Source organism: Talpa occidentalis, unplaced genomic scaffold (genome assembly GCF_014898055.3).
Source record: "Talpa occidentalis isolate TD23 unplaced genomic scaffold, MPIMG_talOcc4v2.1, whole genome shotgun sequence".
In the NCBI taxonomy this organism is placed as follows: domain Eukaryota; kingdom Metazoa; phylum Chordata; class Mammalia; order Eulipotyphla; family Talpidae; genus Talpa; species Talpa occidentalis.
In genome coordinates this window covers 73,078,918-73,097,889 of record NW_026555331.1, presented here as the reverse complement: position 1 = coordinate 73,097,889, position 18,972 = coordinate 73,078,918, and the positions used below count along the sequence as shown (strand labels likewise).

At 39.7% G+C, this 18,972-nt stretch overlaps 1 protein-coding gene across 3 annotated transcripts in view; it reads left to right on the top strand.

Annotated features, from left to right (window-relative positions):
- The window catches only part of SPIDR (scaffold protein involved in DNA repair), a 545,150-nt gene that overhangs the window by 169,452 nt on the left and 356,726 nt on the right, over positions 1–18,972 (top strand). For all 3 annotated transcript variants that reach the window (XM_054692277.1, XM_054692279.1, XM_054692278.1), the window contains one exon: positions 12,159–12,409. In XM_054692277.1, coding sequence (XP_054548252.1) covers positions 12,159–12,409 — 251 coding nt within the window. The remainder of the gene's footprint in view (positions 1–12,158; positions 12,410–18,972) is intronic.

The window sequence follows — 18,972 nt, the reverse complement described above, 5'->3', positions numbered from 1 at the left end:
AACAGAATTGGTGCTGAGAACTGGGGTACTGTATAATACCTTGAATGTAGAAGTAACTTTGGAACTGTTTTATGGGTAGAGAGTATAAGAGTTTTGAGGTGTATAACAAAAGCTGAGATGTGATTCTGATGAGAACTCAGAAGGAAATGTATTTGGATATACCCAGTTAAATAAAATGCATTATTGCAATGAAATCTACTGGTTTATTGTTATTATTTTTCTTAATGCAGCTACTAGAAAATTTAAAATTGTTTTTTTTTTGCATTGGACACCATTTTTGCATTGGACACATGTTTAAATATACAATATTAATGAAAAAAGTAGGTTCTCCACAGCTGTGCCCAGAGGACATCCACCATTTCATGTTTTTATGTGAAGCTTAAAAGTTTACAAAATAGGGCCTCCCCGGTGGCGCAGCGGTTGAGCGCTGGGTTGCGAAGCTGCCCGCGGCCTCTGCAGCGCCGGTCCGATCCCCGGCTGCTCCCCGGCCACCAGAGGAGGGTCCCACATGGCGCGCAGACCTCTCCTGCGGCTCGCTGCTCCCCTCAGCAGTGTACTTCGGTCCTTCTGCCTGCTCTGCTCCCTGCTCTGGCTCTGGTGAATTCTCTCACCCTCCCGCGCTTATGACTGTACTCAGTGCTTGTATAAACAAACAAATAAATAAATAAATAAAAACATGCCTCTATTTAAAAAAAAAAGTTTACAAAATAATATGGTATAATTTTTATGTATGTGTACATGAAAATAATGAAAACTATGTGTATATGAAATATCAAATTCAGAAGAGGTTACCTCTAGTAATGAAAAAAACAGGACAGTTAGAGAGAGGAAATTTTAAGTGCATGAAGAAAAATAGCAATGGATAATATGCATTCTGTTAAGATATGATGAAGATGATGGGTACATTTTAAAATCTTTTATACTTTTCCATGCATTTGAAATATTTTATAATACATACTAATTATCTTTATTTTTGTTATTTAAATTTTATTTTCATGTTCCCCATAAAATTACAACCCCCTTATTTTGACCCCAAGCTCTCCTTTCCCCACCCCCCACCCCCATAGAGTGTCTCTAGTTCATAGATGTTTGTTGATTTTGATATTTTCCTTCTTATAGTTATTCTTTTTCCTGGTCCCTTATTTAAGTTTTTTAGATTCCTGCTATGAGTGAGACCGTCCGGTATTTCTCTTTTTCTTTCTGGCTTATTTCGATGAGCATGATCCCTTCCAGCGCCATCCATGTTGCTGCAAATTGAATGTGTTTATCTTTTTTGAATGCTGAATAATATTCCATGGTGTATATGTACCACATCTTCTTGATCCAGTCATCTATTTTTGGGCATTTGGGCTGTTTCCAAAGCTTAGCTATTGTAAACTGTGCTGCTATAAACATAGAGGTGCAGGTGTTCTTTGGAATTGATGTTTCTGTGTCCTTTGGGTAAATACGTAGGAGTGGAATTCCTGGATCATATGGAAGCTCTATGTTTAGTAGGTCCAGAAATTTCCACACAGCTCTCCATAGTGATTGGACCAGTTTGCACTCCCATAGGCAGTACAGGAGAGTTCCTTTTTCTCCACACCCTCGCCAACATTTGTTGTTGCTAGTTTTTTTTTTAACATGTGCCATTCTCACTGGTGTAAGATGGTATCTCATTGTAGATTTGATTTGCATTTCCCTGATTACAAGTGATGTTGAACATTTTTTCATATGCCTGTTGGCCATTTGCCTTTCCTCTTTGGAGAAGTTTCTTTTTAGCTCTTCTGCCCAGTTTTTGACTGGATTATTTTCTTTGTTTTTGTAGAGTCTCATCAGTTCTTTGTAGATTTTTGTGATCAGTTCTTTGTCATTAGTGTTGTGTGCAAAAATGTTCTCCCAGTCATTGGGGTTTCTCTTTATTTTGGTTATTGTCTCTTTTGCTATGCAAAAGCTCTTTAATTTGATGTAGTCCCAGCTGTTTATCTTTGCCTTCACTATCAATGCTTTGGGTGATGGGTTTGTAAAGATGTCTTTGATGTGCATATCTTGTAGTGTTTGGCCTATATTTCCTTCTATGTATTTTATGGTTTCAGGTCTTATGTCTAGTTCTTCAATCTATTTTGAGTTGGTTTTTGTGCATGGTGTGAGGTAGTAGTCAAGCTTCATTCTTTTGCATGTAGCAACCTAGTTTTCCCAGCACCATTTATTGAACAAACTTTCTTTGCTCCAATGCATATTTTTTGCTCCTTTGTCAAAGATTAGTCGACCAAAATCTGTGGGTTTATTTCTGGATTTTCTATTCAATTCTATTGTCTGTGTGTCTGTTCTTGTTCCAATACCATGCAGTTTTGATGATTATGGCTTTGTAGTATAGTTTGAAGTCTGGGAGTGTGATGCCTACATTCCCACTTCTTTTTTTTTTTTTTTTTTCAGAAGAGCTTTGGCTATTTGGGGTTTTAGGTGATTCCATAGAAATTTCATCAATAATTGTTCTATTTCTTTGAAGAATGACATTGAAATTTTGATTGGAATAGAATTGAATCTGTGTATTGCTTTTGGTAGGATGGCCATTTTAATAATGTTTATTCTTCCAATCCATGAGCAGGGGATGTCTTTCCATTTCTTTGTGTCTTCTTCTATTCTTTTAACAGTGTTTTATAGTTTTCTCTGTATAGGTCCTTTACCTCTTTTGTTAGATTTATTCCCAAGTATTTGATTTTTTTTGTTTCGATAATAAAAGGAATGGTTTTTTTGATTTCTTCTTCTTCAGATTTATTGTTTGTGTATAGGAAGGCTACTGACTTTTGCGTGTTGATTTTGTATCCTGCCACTTTACTGAACTGATTGATGAGTTGAATTAGTTTTTCTGTGGATTTTTTGGGGTTCTCTATGTGTAGTATCATATCATCTGCAAATAGTGATAGTTTGACTTCTTCTTTTCCTATTTGGATTCCTTGGATGTCTTTCTCTTGTCTTATTGCTCTGGCTGGGACTTCCATTATTATATTGAAAAGCAGTGGTGAGAGTGGACATCCTTGTCTTGTTCCAGATCTTAATGGAAATGCTTTCAGCTTTTCACCATTGAGAATGATACTGGCTGTTGGCTTGCCATAGATGGCCTTTATGATGTTTAGGTATGTATCTTGTATCCCAAGAATTTCAAGGGCTTTTATCATGAATGGGTGTTGCATTTTGTCAAAAGCTTTCTCGGCATCTATTGATATTATCATATGGTTTTTATGCTCTTTTTGTTGATGTGTTGGATAGCGTTGATTGATTTTCAGATGTTGAACCATCCTTGTGTCCCTGGAATAACTCCTCCTTGGTCATGGTGAATTATCTTATGGATACACTGTAGGATCCTGTTAGCTAAAATTTTATTGAGGATTTTTGCATCAGTGTTCATTAGGGAGATTGGCCTATAATTTTCTTTTTTTGTGTTGTCCTTGTTCGGTTTTTGTATTAGTGTAATGTTGGCTTCATAGAACGGGTTTGGTATTACCCCTTCCTTCTCAATTTTTTGGAAGAGTTTGTGAAGGATAGGCACTAATTCGTTTCTGAACGTTTGGTAGACTTCATTTGTAAATCCATCAGGTCCTGGGCTTTTGTTTTGGGGGAGGTTTTTGATTACCATTTCAATTTCCCTGCTTGTAATTGGTCTGTTTAGGTGTTCTATTTCTTCTTTATCTAGCTTTGGGTGATTTTAGAGTTGTAGGAATTTGTCCATCTCCTCTTGATTGTTGAACTTGTTTGCATATAACTGTTCATAGTAGTTACTGATTATTCTTTTGATTTCTGCTGTGTCCGTTGTGATTTCTCCTCTTTCATTTATGATCCTGTGTATTTGTGCTTTCTCCCTTTTTTCCTTTGTGAGCCTGGCTAGGGTTTTGTCTCCCTTTTTTCCTTTGTGAGCCTGGCTAGGAGTTTGTTTGTTATTGATTTTTTCGAAGAACCAGCTCTTGGTTTCATTGATCTTTTGGATTGTTTTTTTTTAATTTTTGATTTCATTTATTTGTGCTTTGGCTTTTGTTATTTCTTTTCTTCTACTGGCTTTGGGTTTTTTTTTTTTTGTTTTGTTTTTTCTAGTTCTTTGAGCTTTGAAATTAAGTTGTTTCTTTGAGTTCTTTCTTGTTTCTTGATGTGAGCCTCTATTGCTATATATTTTCCTGTTATTACTGCTTCTGCTGCATCCCATACATTTAGGAAATTGGTGTCCTCCTTGTCATTCAATTCAAAGAATTTTTTAATTTCTTCTTTCATCTCCTCGTTAGTCCAGTGTTCTTCCAGTAGTGTGGGTTTCAATCTCCATGAGGTAGGAGAGATCCTTGCCTTCTTTTTATGGTTTATTTCTAGTTTGATTCCTTCATGGTCAGAAAAGATGCTTGTTATGATTTCAATCTTGATGTATCTGTTGATGTTTGTCTTGGGTCCCAGTATGTGATCGTTCCTGGAGAATGATCCATGTGCGCTTGAGAAAAATGTATACTCAGATTTTTTTGGGCCTAGTGTTCTATAGATGTCTGTTAAGCCCCAAGCACTCTAGATCCTTATTTAGAGCTTTAGTGTCTTTACTTATTTTTTGTCTCATTGATCTATCCATTGTTGATAGTGGTGTGTTGAAGTCTCCTACTACGTATGTGTTTTCTCTGATGTCTGTTTTCAGAGATGACAATAGTTTTCTGATATATTTTGGTGCTCCTTCATTTGGTGAGTATATGTTAATGAGTGTTATTTCTTCTTGAAGTATTGTCCCTTTGATCATAATGTAGTTGCCGTTGGGGGTCTCTTTTTACCTTTTTGAGTTTGAAATCTGTTTTATCTGATACAAGTATAACTGTTCCTGCTTTCATTTTTGGTGCATTTGCTTGTAGGATTGTTTTCCATCCTTTAACTTTGAGTCTATTTTTATCTTTTGAGGCTAAATGTGTTTCCTGGAGACAGCAAAAGGTTGGGTTTTGTTTCTTAATCCAGCCTGCGACTCTGGGTCTTTTTATTGAAGAGTTTAGTCCATTTACCTTTAGAGTTAATATTGCTATGTTAACATCTCTATTTGCCATTGTGTTTGTCTTTCCTTTGGTTTTATTTATTCTTTTAATAACTTTTTTTTTTTTTGGCCTTCTTTCGTTGTTATTCGTCCCTCTGAGGTTCTGTCTTTAGGACTCCTTGTAGTATTTTTTGGAGTGGGGGTTTAGCTATAATGAAATTCCAGAGTTTCTGTTTGTCTGGGAAGGTCCTTATTCTTTCTTCATAGAGGAAGGAAAGCTTTGCAGGATAGAGTATTCTTGGTTGGCATCTGTTGTCTTGAAGTCTGTTGACTATGTCCCTCCACTCTCTCCTTGTCCATAGTGTTTCTTCGGAGAAGTCTGATGTCAGTCTGATTGGTTTTCCTTTGTATGTTATCTGTTTCTTCTCTCTTGTCAGCTTCATCATATTTTCCTTGTCTTGGATTCTTGGGAGCTTTACTATTATGTGTCTTGCTGTATTTTTCCTTTCATCATGGAAGTTTGGTGGTGTTCTTGCCTTTTTATTTTTAAATATTTATTTATTTATTTGTTTGTTTGTTTGTTTATACATATATACATACAAGCACTGGGTAGAGTCAGAAGCTCAGGAGGGTGAGAGAATTCACCAGAGTCAGAGCGGGGAGCAGAGCAGGCAGAAGGACCGAAGTACACTGCTGAGGGGAGCAGCGGGCGGCAGGAGAGGTCTGCACGCCATGTGGGACCCTCCTCTGGTGGCCGGGGACCAGCCAGGGATCGAACCGGTGCTGCAGAGGCTGCGGGCAGCTTCGCAACCCAGCGCTCAACCACTGCACCACTGGGGAGGCCCTCTTCTTGCTTCTTTTATATCAATTTTCAGCTACTTTTTCTTGTTTGGGCAGTTCTCTTCAGTTATTTCCTTGAATATTTTCTCTGTTCCTAGGTCTCTCTCCTCTCCTTCTGGGATTCCTGTAACTCTTTTATTTCCTTTCCTCATGGAGTCAGATATTTCCCGAAGACTTTCTTCAGTCTTTTTCATTCTTACTTCTCTTTCCTTTTCTGTTTTGGTTCTTTTTATTTCTGTGTCTTCGCGAGTAACTATTCGTTCTTCCATTTCCTCTATTCTGTTATTACTAATTTACCCGGCATTCTTTAGCTCCTCTGTTTATCCTTTGATCTCCTGCATTTCCTTCATTTCCCTCTTTAGGGACTCAATTTCATTCTTCTGAGAGTTGTTTTCCTTAATGACTTCCATCAGTTTTTTCATCACGGCAATTTTAAATTCTTTTTCTGGACGGCTGAGTAGTTCTTCCATGTCACCGTAGTAGCAAGCTGGTGGGTGGTTTTTTGTTTTTTTTTTTTTTTTTTTTGGTGTGTCTTTTTTCTGAGGCGTTGCTACTTTGCTTGTAGTTTTTCTTTTCCCTGCTGCCTGTCGTCTAATTTGCCTTATGGATTGGGACACTGTGCTGCTGGTACTGGCTGGCATGTTTTTGGTGTGTTCTTTCAGGAGTTTTAGAAACTGGCAATCCAAACGAGTCAAAACTGTTATGCCAGAAGTCTAGTGAGGCAGTGGTACTTTGAGTATGTTAATGGTCACTGTCACAGAATCTCTCCTCCTGTGTTTAGTTACAAAGGTGTGTCTTGTTGTCCCAAAGACTTCCCTGGAGGTGGGGCAGCTGGATTGCACTCTGGGTTCCAAATCTCTGGATCCTCCTCTGGGCTCCGACTTCCTGCCTGATGGGACTGCACTTGTGGGGGCCTTCAGCTCACCTCTGACGGAGCAGGGAACCTTCTCCCTCTGGCTCCACGGGGAGCCTTCTGCCAGATTCAAGCAGTCTTTATTGAGGAAAGGTCCCTGTTCTAAAATGGCGATTCAGATACAGTCACAATCTTCCGTGCTCCTGGTCTGCCATGGCCCTGGGTGCCCACTCCCCCTCTGGGCTTGGACTGCTGGCCAGACGGGGCCTGGCCTGGGCAAACTTCCCAGCTCACCTCTGGCTCCTCCAGGAGCCTTCTGCCGATTTCAAGCAGTCTTTATTGAAGAAAGTTCCCTATTCTAAAATGGTGATTCAGAGACAGATGAACACTCCTGCGCTCCTGGTTGGCCCTGGCTGTGGTTGCCCGCTCCCCCTCTGGGCTTGGACTGCTGTTCAGAAGGGACCTGGCGTGGGAGAACTTCCCAGCTCACCTCTTACTCCTCCAGGAGCCTTCTGCTGGATTAAGCATTCTTTATTGAAGAAAGGTCCCTATTCTAAAATGGTGATTTGGAGACAGGCACACTCTCCTGCAGGTTGGATCTGCCCTTGCCGTGGGGGCCTGCTCCCCCTCTGGGCTTGGACTGCTGGTCAGAAGGGATCTGGCTTGGGCGAACTTCCCAGCTCACCTCTGGCTCCTTCAGGAGCCTTCTGCAGGTTTCAAGCAGTCTTTATTGAAGAAAGGTCACTGTTCTAAAAAGGCTGTGTAGGTACGCACTCCCCTGTGCGCCAGGTCTGCCCTGGCCTTGGGTGCCCGCTCTCCCTCTGGGTTTGGACTGCTGGCCTGAAGGGGCCTGGCCTGGTTGAACTTCCCAGCTCACCTTTGGCTCCTCGGGAACCTTCTGCCGGTTTCAAACAGTCTTTATTGAAGAAAGGTTCCTATTCTAAAATGGCTATTTGGAGACAGGCACACTCTCCAGCATGCTGGATCTGCCCCAGCTGTGGGTGCCTGCTCTCCCTCTGGGCTCGGACTGCTGGTCAGAAGGGGCCTGGCTTGGGCGAACTTCCTAGCTCACCTCTGACTCCTCTGGGAGCCTTCTGCAGGTTTCAAGCAGACTTTACTGAACAAAGGTCCCTATTCTAAAATGGCGATTCGGAGACAGATGCACTCTCCAGCGTGCCTGGTAGGCCCTGGCCATGGGTGCCTGCTCCCACTCTGGGGTGGGACTGCTGGCCAAGGGGCCTGGCATGGGCGAACTTCCCAGCTCACCTCTGGCTCCTCCGGGAGCCTTCCCCTACTAATTATCTTTAACTCTTGTAATATTTTTAGAATTTTTCCATTTTTGTTTATTTTTAAATCCTTTTTTTTTAGATTTATTTATTTATTTATACATGCACTGGGTACAGTCAGAAGCGCGGGAAGGTGACAGAATTCACCAGAGCCAGAACAGAGAGCAGAACAAACAGACTGATGAAATACACTCTTGAGGGGAGCAGAGGGTGGCAGGAGAGGTCTGCATGCCATGTGGGACCCTCACCTGGGGGGCTGGGGATAGAACCGGCGCTGCAGAGGCTGCGGGCAGCTTTGCAACCCAGCGCTCAACCGCTTCGCCATCGGGGAGGCCTGAATTTTTCCATTTTTAGATGATTAGACTGAGGAATAGGAGAATTAGTGAAGTAATTTGTCCAAGTCACAAAAAACAGCTGAACTGTGATCAAAACCAAGTCTTTCTTGTTCCTAAACTTTACAACCATTATTTCTCATTAATCTGCTCCTACAATATAAAGGTAAAAAAAGTAAACTTCATCTTATAAATCTGCAGTCTCCTCTGACCTATTTTTGATTCCCCCTTCCCCATCTTCATCCCAGGCACATACACCAGTGCATGTATGTGCGCAACTACTTTGGAAAAATACCAAGGAATGTGATGGCTGGATTGAATGGTAAGAGTATGTTTAGCTTTGTAAGAAACCACAAAACTCCCTTCCAGAGTTGCTTTACCATTTGTCAATATTTTTTTTTTCTTCAAAGCATGCTATTTCTAAGATCTCATGCATTTCTTGTATCTTTACAATGTCTTTTCTCAAATCTGAAACCTTTCTCTCTTGTCACCTGAATACAGTGTAAATATTGATGATATTCCCAATGTTTTCCATTGGACATTTATTTCTTAATTTTGCATAATTTCCACAGATACTGCCCAACACACTGTTTCATTTTCTTAGGATTCCTGAAGTTGTATCTACATCCCACTTCATTTCTTAAAACTCCAGACCCATCAGGCTATTGTCTATTAGTTTTTCTCAACTATTCCATAGCCATCATATTAATATATCAAAAACAAATTTAGTTGTCAGTGACTACCTCTCTCCAGATGTACTTTCCTAGTTCCTTTTATTGATAAATGTATCTCTCTTTACTTATTGCTGAAACCAGTTGCAAGGGGTATTCTTTGACTCTATCTTCACTTTCATTTCTAACATCTGAGAATTCTCAAGTTTTGTATATCTTTTCCCCCATTTTTTTCAGTTATAACGCCCTCTCTACCTCCACTACCTCTCATATTCTCTTTATCTTGGTTTAATTATGGAAGAGTCTGATAGCTATCTACTTTCCCAGCCTCAGGTCTGGGTGCTGTCTGTTTCTGGCTCCCCCCAGCCTCAGAATAAAACATATGTCCTGCATGTAAGGTCCTTCTACAGCCTTATCTTCTGATGCTCTTATAAGATTTTCTGTGTATGCTATTTACTCTGACCTCATATTCTGTTTTTCCTGTGCCTTGTTGCCAGAATATACTTCTCTTTGCTTAAGTAACTCATATTTAGTATTCAGCATTAAATCGCAGATACTGATTCAGTGCTTTCCTTTTTCCCTTCTGTCTGTGCTCCACATGGCTTTGTTCATCTTCCTATGTTCTCCATGGAGCCTGAGTAACACTTTGCTTGCAGTACTACTACCACATTGCTTTATAACAATTTCCCACTGACCTCGCCACCCTCCAAAAGACCTGTGTCCCTTTCCCTTCTGTATGTGAGTAGCCAAGCACAGGCTGCAGTATGGTTGATTATTGACATTTTCCCACAACAGTGGTTCTTAACTGAAGGTAGTTTTGCCCCTCAGGGGACAGTTAGCAATATCTGGAGTTACTTTTGATGGTCATGGCTGGTGAAGTGGTACTGCCGTCATCCAGTTGGTAGAGGCCAGGGGTGCTGCTGAAGAAACTTGGAATGCATAGGAAAGCCCCCACCACAGTATTCAGTCCAAGACGGCAAGAGAGCTGCGGCTGAGAAATCTGGCCTCTAGGATTTCTGTGTGAAATTAAAGAATATTAATGGATATTAAGTAAAGGATATTAAAGAAAACACGTAACAACAACAACAAAAAAGAAATTAAATTTGGAATTCTCATGTAATGTGCTAAAGTGTTGGGTTTTTTTTTGTTTGTTTTTTGTTTTTTGTTTTTGTGGGACCCTTGCCGGCGGCCAGGGAATGAACCGGCGTTGCAGAGGTTGCTGGCAGCCTTGCAGCCCAGCGCTCAACCGCTGCGCCACCAGGGGAGGCCCTGAGCTAAAGTTTTTAATGTCTAACTGCATTTTCAAAATAAACTACTCTGGCCCATCTTGTGGCATTTTATTCAGATGCTACGTAAAGGGAAACGTGATTCCAATGCTTATTAATTGGTTAACAGCTGCCTGTAGTTATTTAGACATGTAATGGACCCTGTGAAAAGGATAGTAGAACTAAGTTCTTCATTTAAGAAGATTTTTCATTTTTTTAATTTTTAATGGGCATAGTGACAATTGACTGCCAAGCAATTTTTTTTATGAGATGTTGGAATGGATTAAGTTCTTAAAAAGGATTTAATTATAAAATCCTGAGAAAAGGCTAAATTTGGTAAACTTTTATCATATGAAGATTAGCAAATAGTGAAAACTCTTTGCTAGTCTATACACATAAAAAGTGTATACACACTTCTGTGCCCATAAGCCATAAACCTCATATACTTGTGTAAGGGCAGGAACAGGACACAGTGCAGGTTTTCTGATCCCATGCAGACTGGGTGGAGGAGGAGTCAGAGTCCTCAGTGGTTTTTTGCAGGTCTTTTATTGGGGTTCACCAAGCATATGGCAGGCAGGGGTGCTGGGGGGCCAGGAGGCTGGCAGTCCTCCCAGCCCCCAGCAAATCCTCACTCTATCTGGGCTCTCTGGCGTTCTCTGCTTCTGCTTCGGGCTTCTTCTCTTTCGGCTTCTCTTTTGGTTTCTGCTGCTTCTACTGGCGTCTCCCTGACGCCGCCCTTAAAACGCACAATCTTAGCGCAGGTGTACCCACTTCAGGTGCCCGCCATCAGTCATGCATTCAGGATCACAGGGTTCCCTCATCTATCCTGATGGTGGGAGGGCAGAAAAGCCTGATTTTTTACCTTACCCTACAACTTGTTTACTCTTCTATCTTCAACCAAGTGCCTGCTGTAGTTCCAGGAACACAGTCCCTGTTAATCTATCAAAGACAGGGCTCCTCATCAGGGACCCTATGTCTACACTATGAATTAGCCAGCTACAGATATCCATTCAGCTAAATGTACAATTTAGCATAAGTATTGATTTAAGAAGGGCTACAAATACACTGAGAAATTAGAATGTTGAAAGATAAATTGTTGCTGACAAGAGAACAACATGGGACTAACCTGCAAAACCAATTAGTGGGAAAATATAATGCCTATCACACTTAAATTTTTGTCTTTGTCTAGGCAAAGACAGAAAACACCATAGAAAAAAATGTTTTGATTTTCCTCACCAGGATTAGATAGGTGATATAATTTGTGTTTTGCAATACAGTTTTCACACAAAAACTCTTTTTTAGTACTTAAGAAATTTGATCAGGAGAAACATTTTAGTAAATGTTAGGAAAAAGATAAAGTGATTTATATTCTTAAGTATTCCCCTATTAATATTAGCAGTTTCAAATTAGCCTCTAGAAAATATTATGTGGAATTTGTGCTGAAGTCAAGTCTATCCTTTATCCTTAGAGTCTTCTTTGGTAAATGAAGTGAGATAATTTTCTTCATATTTGGTTTATAACATGTAGTGAATATTATTTATCTCCCATTAAATTTCAAAATTAATAAGAATACTTTTTTGGCAATAGGTGTTAGGTTATAGTGGCTATCATCAATCATTCAAGTTGGTGTTATTCAATATTGAAGACTTATTATATATATATGGCACACTTCTTTTAATTTACTGAAGGAAGATTGAAACATTTGTACTGGGTTTTGCACTGGATACTCTGAGATAATATCTGGGTTATAGTTGGTTTAATCATTTTTTATTGGGTGTTCAGCTTGATTACTTTTGGATTTTGTGTCAAAATTAAGTTTTAACTACAGATACTATCTTTATAAACTTATTTCAGTGACTATAATTATCAGGCAATAAATAATATCCACATGTTAATGTGAACTTGAATAAAGAGCTCTCCAAATTTAACTGCATTCCTTTTTTTTCAGACAAGGTCTACAGAAATTTTGGAGTATTCTTCAGATAGTGAAAGAGAAGATGGCTCAAAGAATGTCTTTTTCACTGATTCAGAATCCTCTCACAAATATCATATGGATTTTGGATCAGATAGAAGACAGTTTATGGAAAGACTGATAAATCCAAGAGTGAACCCTACAGAGTCCACTTTGTGTACACCCCAGAAACAGACAAAATTTCACAGGACTCTAGAAAATTCAGCAAAAAAGAGGAAACTTTTAAGGTAAATTACATCTGTCTAAATTCTTTCCATCTTTTTTAGTTTTTATTTTTCTTTAAATACCCAAATAGCAGACCGGCGTGCAGGGGAGCGCGTCCCCGCACCGGCATTTTGCAGCAGGGACCTTTCTTGTTGGAGACTGTGTGAACCCAGCAGAAGGCTCACCGAGGAGCCAGAGGTAAGCTGGGAGGCTTGCCCATGCCGGGCGCCTTCTAGCCTGCAGTTCCAGCCCAGAGGGGAGCAGCACCCACTGCTGGGGCAGACCGGGCGTGCAGGGGAGCGCGTTCCCGCATCCCCATTTTGCAGCAGGGACCTTTCTTTGCTGGAGACTGTGTGAACCCAGCAGAAGGCTCAGCGAGGAGCCAGAGGTAAGCTGGGAGGCTTGCCCATGCTGGGCGCCTTCTAGCCTGCAGTTCCAGCCCAGAGGGGAGCAGCACCCACCACTGGGGCAGACCGGGCGTGCAGGGGAGCGCGTCCCCGCACCGGCATTTTGCAGCAGGGACCTTTCTTGCTGGAGACTGTGTGAACCCAGCAGAAGGCTCAGCGAGGAGACAGAGGTAAGCTGGGAGGCTTGCCCATGCTGGGCGGCTTCTAGCCTGCAGTTCCAGCCCAGAGGGGAGCAGCACCCACCACTGGGGCAGACCGGGCGTGCAGGGGAGCACGTTCCTGCATCACCATTTTGCAGCAGGGATCTTTCTTTGCTGGAGACTTGTGAACCCAGCAGAAGTTCCCCAGAGGAGCCAGTGGTGAGCTGGGAAGGTCGCCCAAGGTGCCGGCCAGTACCAGCAACACAGTGTCACAAGGAATACGGCAAATTAGAAAACAGGCAGTAGGGAGTAGAAAAACCACATGCAACCCAGCAACTCCTCAGCAAAATAGCACACCACAAAAAGAAAACCATCTACCAGATTGTAACGACAGTAACTTGGAAGAACTTCTGAGCCTTCCAGATAGAGAATTTAAAATTGCTGTGATTAAAAAACTGACAGAAGTCATAAAGGAAAACAAAGATAAGGGGAAAATAATTAATGACCAGAAGAATGAAATTGAGTCCCTAAAGAGGGAAGTAAAAGAAATGCAGGAGATCAAAGAATTAATGGAGACGCTGAAGAACTCTGGGAAAAGCAATGAAAGCAGAATAGATGAAATGGAAGAACGAATAAGTACTCTTGAAGACACAGAAATAAAAAGAACTAAAACAGAAAAGGAAGGAGAAGTACGAAGGAAAAAGACCGAAGAAAGACTTCGGGAACTATCTGACTCCATGAGGAAAGGAAATATAAGAGTTATAGGAATCCCAGAAGGAGAGGAGAGAGATGTAGGAACAGAGAAAATATTCATGGATATAATAAAGAGAACTTCCCAAATGCGAAGAAGGAGCTGAAAATTGATATACAAGAAGCAAGAAGAACACCAAACTTCCATGATGAAAGGAAAAATACAGCAAGACACATAATAGTAAAGCTCCCAAGAATCCAAGACAAGGAAAAAATAATGAAACTAACAAGAGGGAAGAAACAGATAACATTCAAAGGAAAAGCAATCAGGCTGACATCAGACTTCTCTGAAGAAACACTACGGGCAAGGAGAGAGTGGAGGGACATAGTCAACAGACTCCAAGAAAACAGATGCCAACCAAGAATACTCTATCCCGCAAAGCTCTCCTTCCTCTTTGAAGAAAGAATAAGGACCTTCCCAGACAAACAGAAACTCTGGAATTTTATTACGACTAAACCCCCACTCCAAAAAATACTACAAGGAGTCCTAAAGCCAGAACCTCAGAGGGACGAATAACAACAAAAGAAGGCCAAAGAAAGTTATTAAAAGAATAAATATATAAAACCAAAGGAAAGACAAACACAATGGCAAATACAGATGCTAACATATCAATACTAACTCTAAATGTAAATGGACTAAACTCTTCAATAAAAAGACACAGAGTTGCAGGCTGGATTAAGAAACAAAACCCAACCTTTTGCTGTCTCCAGGAAACACATTTAGCTGCAAAAGATAAAAATAGACTCAAAGTTAAAGGATGGAAAACAATTCTACAAGCAAATGGACCAAAAAAGAAGGCAGGAACAGCTATACTCATATCAGATAAAACAGATTTCAAACTTAAAAAGATAAAAAGAGACCCCAGTGGTCATTACATTATGATCAAGGGGACAATACTTCAAGAAGAAATAACACTCATTAACATATATTCACCAAACGGAGGAGCACCAAAATATATCAGACAACTATTGGCATCTCTGAAAACAGACATCAGAGAAAACACATACGTAGTGGGAGACTTCAACACACCACTATCAACAATGGATAGATCAACAAGACAAAAAATAAATAAAGACACTAAAGCTCTAAATAAGGATCTAGAGTGCTTGGGCTTAACAGACGTATATAGAACACTAAACCCAAAAGAATCTGAGTATACATTTTTCTCAAGCGCACATGGATCATTCTCCAGGATCGATCATATACTGGGGCACAAGACAAACATCAACAGATACACCGAGACTGAAATCATACCAACCATCTTTTCTGACCACGAAGGCATCAAACTAGAAATAAACCATAAAAAGAAGGCAAGGTACTCTCCTACCTCGTGGAGATTGAAACCCACACTACTGGAAGTCCACTGGACTAACGAGGAGATAAAAGAAGAAATTGAAAAAATTCTTTGAATTGAATGACAAGGAGGACACCAATTTCCTAAATTTATGGGATGCAGCAAAAGCTGTAATAAGAGGAAAATATATAGCAATAGATGCTCACATCAAGAAACAAGAAAGAACTCAAAGAAATAACCCAATCTCGAAGCTCAAAGATCTAGAAGAAGAACAACAAAAAAACCCCAAAACCAGAAGAAAAGAAATAATAAAAACCAAAGCAGAAATAAATGAAATTGAAACTAAAAAAACAATCCAAAAGATCAATGAAACCAAGAGCTGGTTCTTCGAAAAAATAAATAAAATAGATAAACCCCTAGCCAGGCTCACAAGGGCAAAAAGGGAGAATGCACAAATAAATAGGATAATAAATGAAAGAGGAGAAATCACAACGGACGCAGCAGAAATCAAAAGAATAATTAATAACTACTATGAACAGTTATATGGAAACAAGTTCAACAATCTAGAGGAGATGGACAAATTCCTACAACTCTACAATCACCCAAAGCTAGATAAAGAAGAAATAGAACACCTAAACAGACCAATTACAATTAGCGAAATTGAAATGGTAATCAAAAACCTCCCCAAAAACAAAAGCCCGGGACCTGATGGATTTACAAAAAATTCTAACAAACATTCAGAGACGAATTGGTGCCTATCCTTCACAAACTCTTCCAAAAAATTGAGAAGGAAGGTATAATACCTAACACGTTCCATGAAGCCAACATTACACTAATACCAAAACCGAACAAGGACAACACAAAAAAAGACAACTATAGGCCAATCTCCCTAATGAACACTGATGCAAAAATCCTCAATAAAATTTTAGCTATCAGAATCCAACAGTGTATCCATAAGGTAATTCACCACGACCAAGTAGGATTCATTCCAGGGACACAAGGATGGTTCAACATCCGAAAATCTATCAACGCTATCCAACACATCAACAAAAACAAATATAAAAACCATATGATAATATCAGTAGATGCCGAGAAAGCTTTCGACAAAGTGCAACACCCATTCATGATAAAAGCCCTTGAAATTCTTGGGATACAAGGAACGTACCTCAGCATCATAAAGGCCATATATGACAAGCCAACAGCCAGTATCATTCTCAATGGTGAAAAGCTGAAAGCATTTCCATTAAGATCTGGAACAAGACAAGGATGTCCACTCTCACCACTGCTTTTCAATATAATACTGGAAGTCCCAGCCGGAGCAATAAGACAAGAGAAAGACATACAAGGAATCCAAATAGGAAAAGAAGAAGTCAAACTATCACTATTTGCAGATGATATACATAGAGAACCCCAAAAACTCCATAGAAAAACTAATTGAACTCATCAATCAGTTCAGCAAAGTGGCACGATACAAAATCAACACGCAAAAGTCAGAAGCCTTCCTATACACTAACAATAAATCTGAAGAAGAAGAAATGAAAAAAACCATCCCCTTTATTATCGAAACAAAAAAAATCAAATACTTGGGAATAAATCTAACAAAAGAGATAAAGGACCTTTACAAAGAAAACTATAAAACACTGTTAAAAGAAATAGAAGAAGATACAAAGAAATGGAAAGACATCTCCTGCTCATGGATTGGAAGAATAAACATTATTAAAATGGCCATCCTACCAAAAGCAATATACCGATTCAATGCTATTCCAATAAAAATTTCAATGTTATTCTTCAAAGAAATAGAACAATTATTGATGAAATTCATATGGAATCACCAAAAACCCCGAATAGCCAAAGCTCTCCTGAAAAAAAAAGAAGGGAATGGAGGCATCACACTCCCAGATTTCAGGCTATACTACAAAGCCATAATCATCAAAACTGCATGGTATTGGAACAAGAACAGACACACAGACCAATGGAATCGAATAGAAAATCCAGAAATAAACCCACAGATTTATGGTCAACTAATCTTTGACAAAGGAGCAAAGACTATGCATTGGAGCAAAGAAAGTCTGTTCAATAAACGGTGCTGGGAAAACTGGGCCGCTACATGCAAAAGAATGAAGCTTGACTACTACCTCACACCATACACAAAAACCAACTCAAAATGGATTAAAGAACTAGACATAAAACCTGAAACCATAAAATACATAGAAGGAAATATAGGCGAAACACTACGTGATTTGCACATCAAAGACATCTTTACAAACCCATCACCCAAAGCATTGATAGTGAAGGCAAAGATAAACAGCTGGGACTACATCAAATTAAAGAGCTTTTGCACAGCAAAAGAGACAATAACAAAAACAAAGAGAAACCCCACCAACTGGGAGAACATTTTTGCACACAACATTAATGATAAAGGATTGATCACAAAAATCTGCAAAGAGCTGATGAGACTCAACAACAACAAAGAAAATAATCCAGTCAAAAAATGGGCAGAAGAGCTAAAAAGAAACTTCTCTGAAGAGGAAATGCAAATGGCCAACAGGCATATGAAAAAATGTTCAACATCACTTGTCATCAGGGAAATGCAAATCAAAACTACCATGAGATACCATCTTACACCAGTGAGAATGGCACATATTAAAAAAACTGGCAACAACAAATGCTGGCGAGGGTGTGGAGAAAAAGGAACTCTTCTGCACTGTTGGTGGGAGTGCAAACTGGTCCAACCACTATGGAGAGCTGTGTGGAGATTTCTTGACCTACTAAACATAGAGCTTCCATATGATCCAGCAATTCCACTCCTAGGTCTTTAGCCAAAGGACACAGAAACATCCATTCCAAAGAACATCTGCACCCGTATGTTTATAGCCGCACTATTTACAATAGCTAAGCTTTGGAAACAGCCCAAATGCCCCAAAATAGATGACTGGATCAAGAAGATGTGGTACATATATACCATGGAATATTACTCAGCATTCAAAAAGATAAACACATGCAATTTGCAGCAACATGGATGGCACTGGAAGGGATCATGCTCAGCGAAATAAGCCAGAAAGAAAAAGAAAAATACTGGATGGTCTCACTCATAGCAGGAATCTAGAAAACTTAAATAAGGGACCAGGAAAATGAATAATTATAAAAAGTGAAAATCAAAATCAACAAAAATCTATGAACCAGAGACACTTTTGGGGGGGGTGGGTGGAGGGAGGGGAGGGATTGGGGTCAAAATTGGGGGGGTTGAAATTGTATGGGGAATATAAAAATAAAATTTATTATAAAAAAATAAATAAATACCCAAATACCTAAAATGTTTATTTAAAAATGTTTATTGACTTGGGAGGGAAAATTGATAAAATCAGTTATAATTCCAGTAATCAAATGGAAGTTCTAAGTTCTGGAGATGATTTATAAACTTGTTGAGCATTCACTGTGACAATAATAACCAATTTAGGTGACTGCTTTCCTTAATGGAGATTGATTGTTAGAGTCTACCAAATTTTATTGAGCATTATTGTTCCAGGTGCTATCTTGACAATTAAGATACATAAATGATTGTTACCGTTTTCAAGTAATTTATAGTATATAGAGAGTGTGCCTATGGAGACTCACCAGGGCCTGGCTATGGAGAGCCTGGCAGGACACATGAAGCAGTCTGGGTGTGCCATGTAGAGGACATATAACAACCTTGTGTAATTGTTCAAATTAGAGCAAAACAATGAAAATATAAACCCATTGAAAATGAGGAGAGATTATGGGAAACAGTACCACAAAAGCAAACATAGTAGAGAGTTTCAAGAAAAACGACTAGAAGTAAAAAGAATAAGTGTGACAACCAAGGGCATAGGTTCCGGATCTGTTTATGGTATTCACATCAAGATAAGTGCCAAGTATAGTGAACAATAAGGACCCCAATGGTAGTGTTAGTGTAGGGGACCATGGCCTAGTGAACAAAGGATCCTCAGGAGTGAGTGGAACAAGTGCTGTGAGT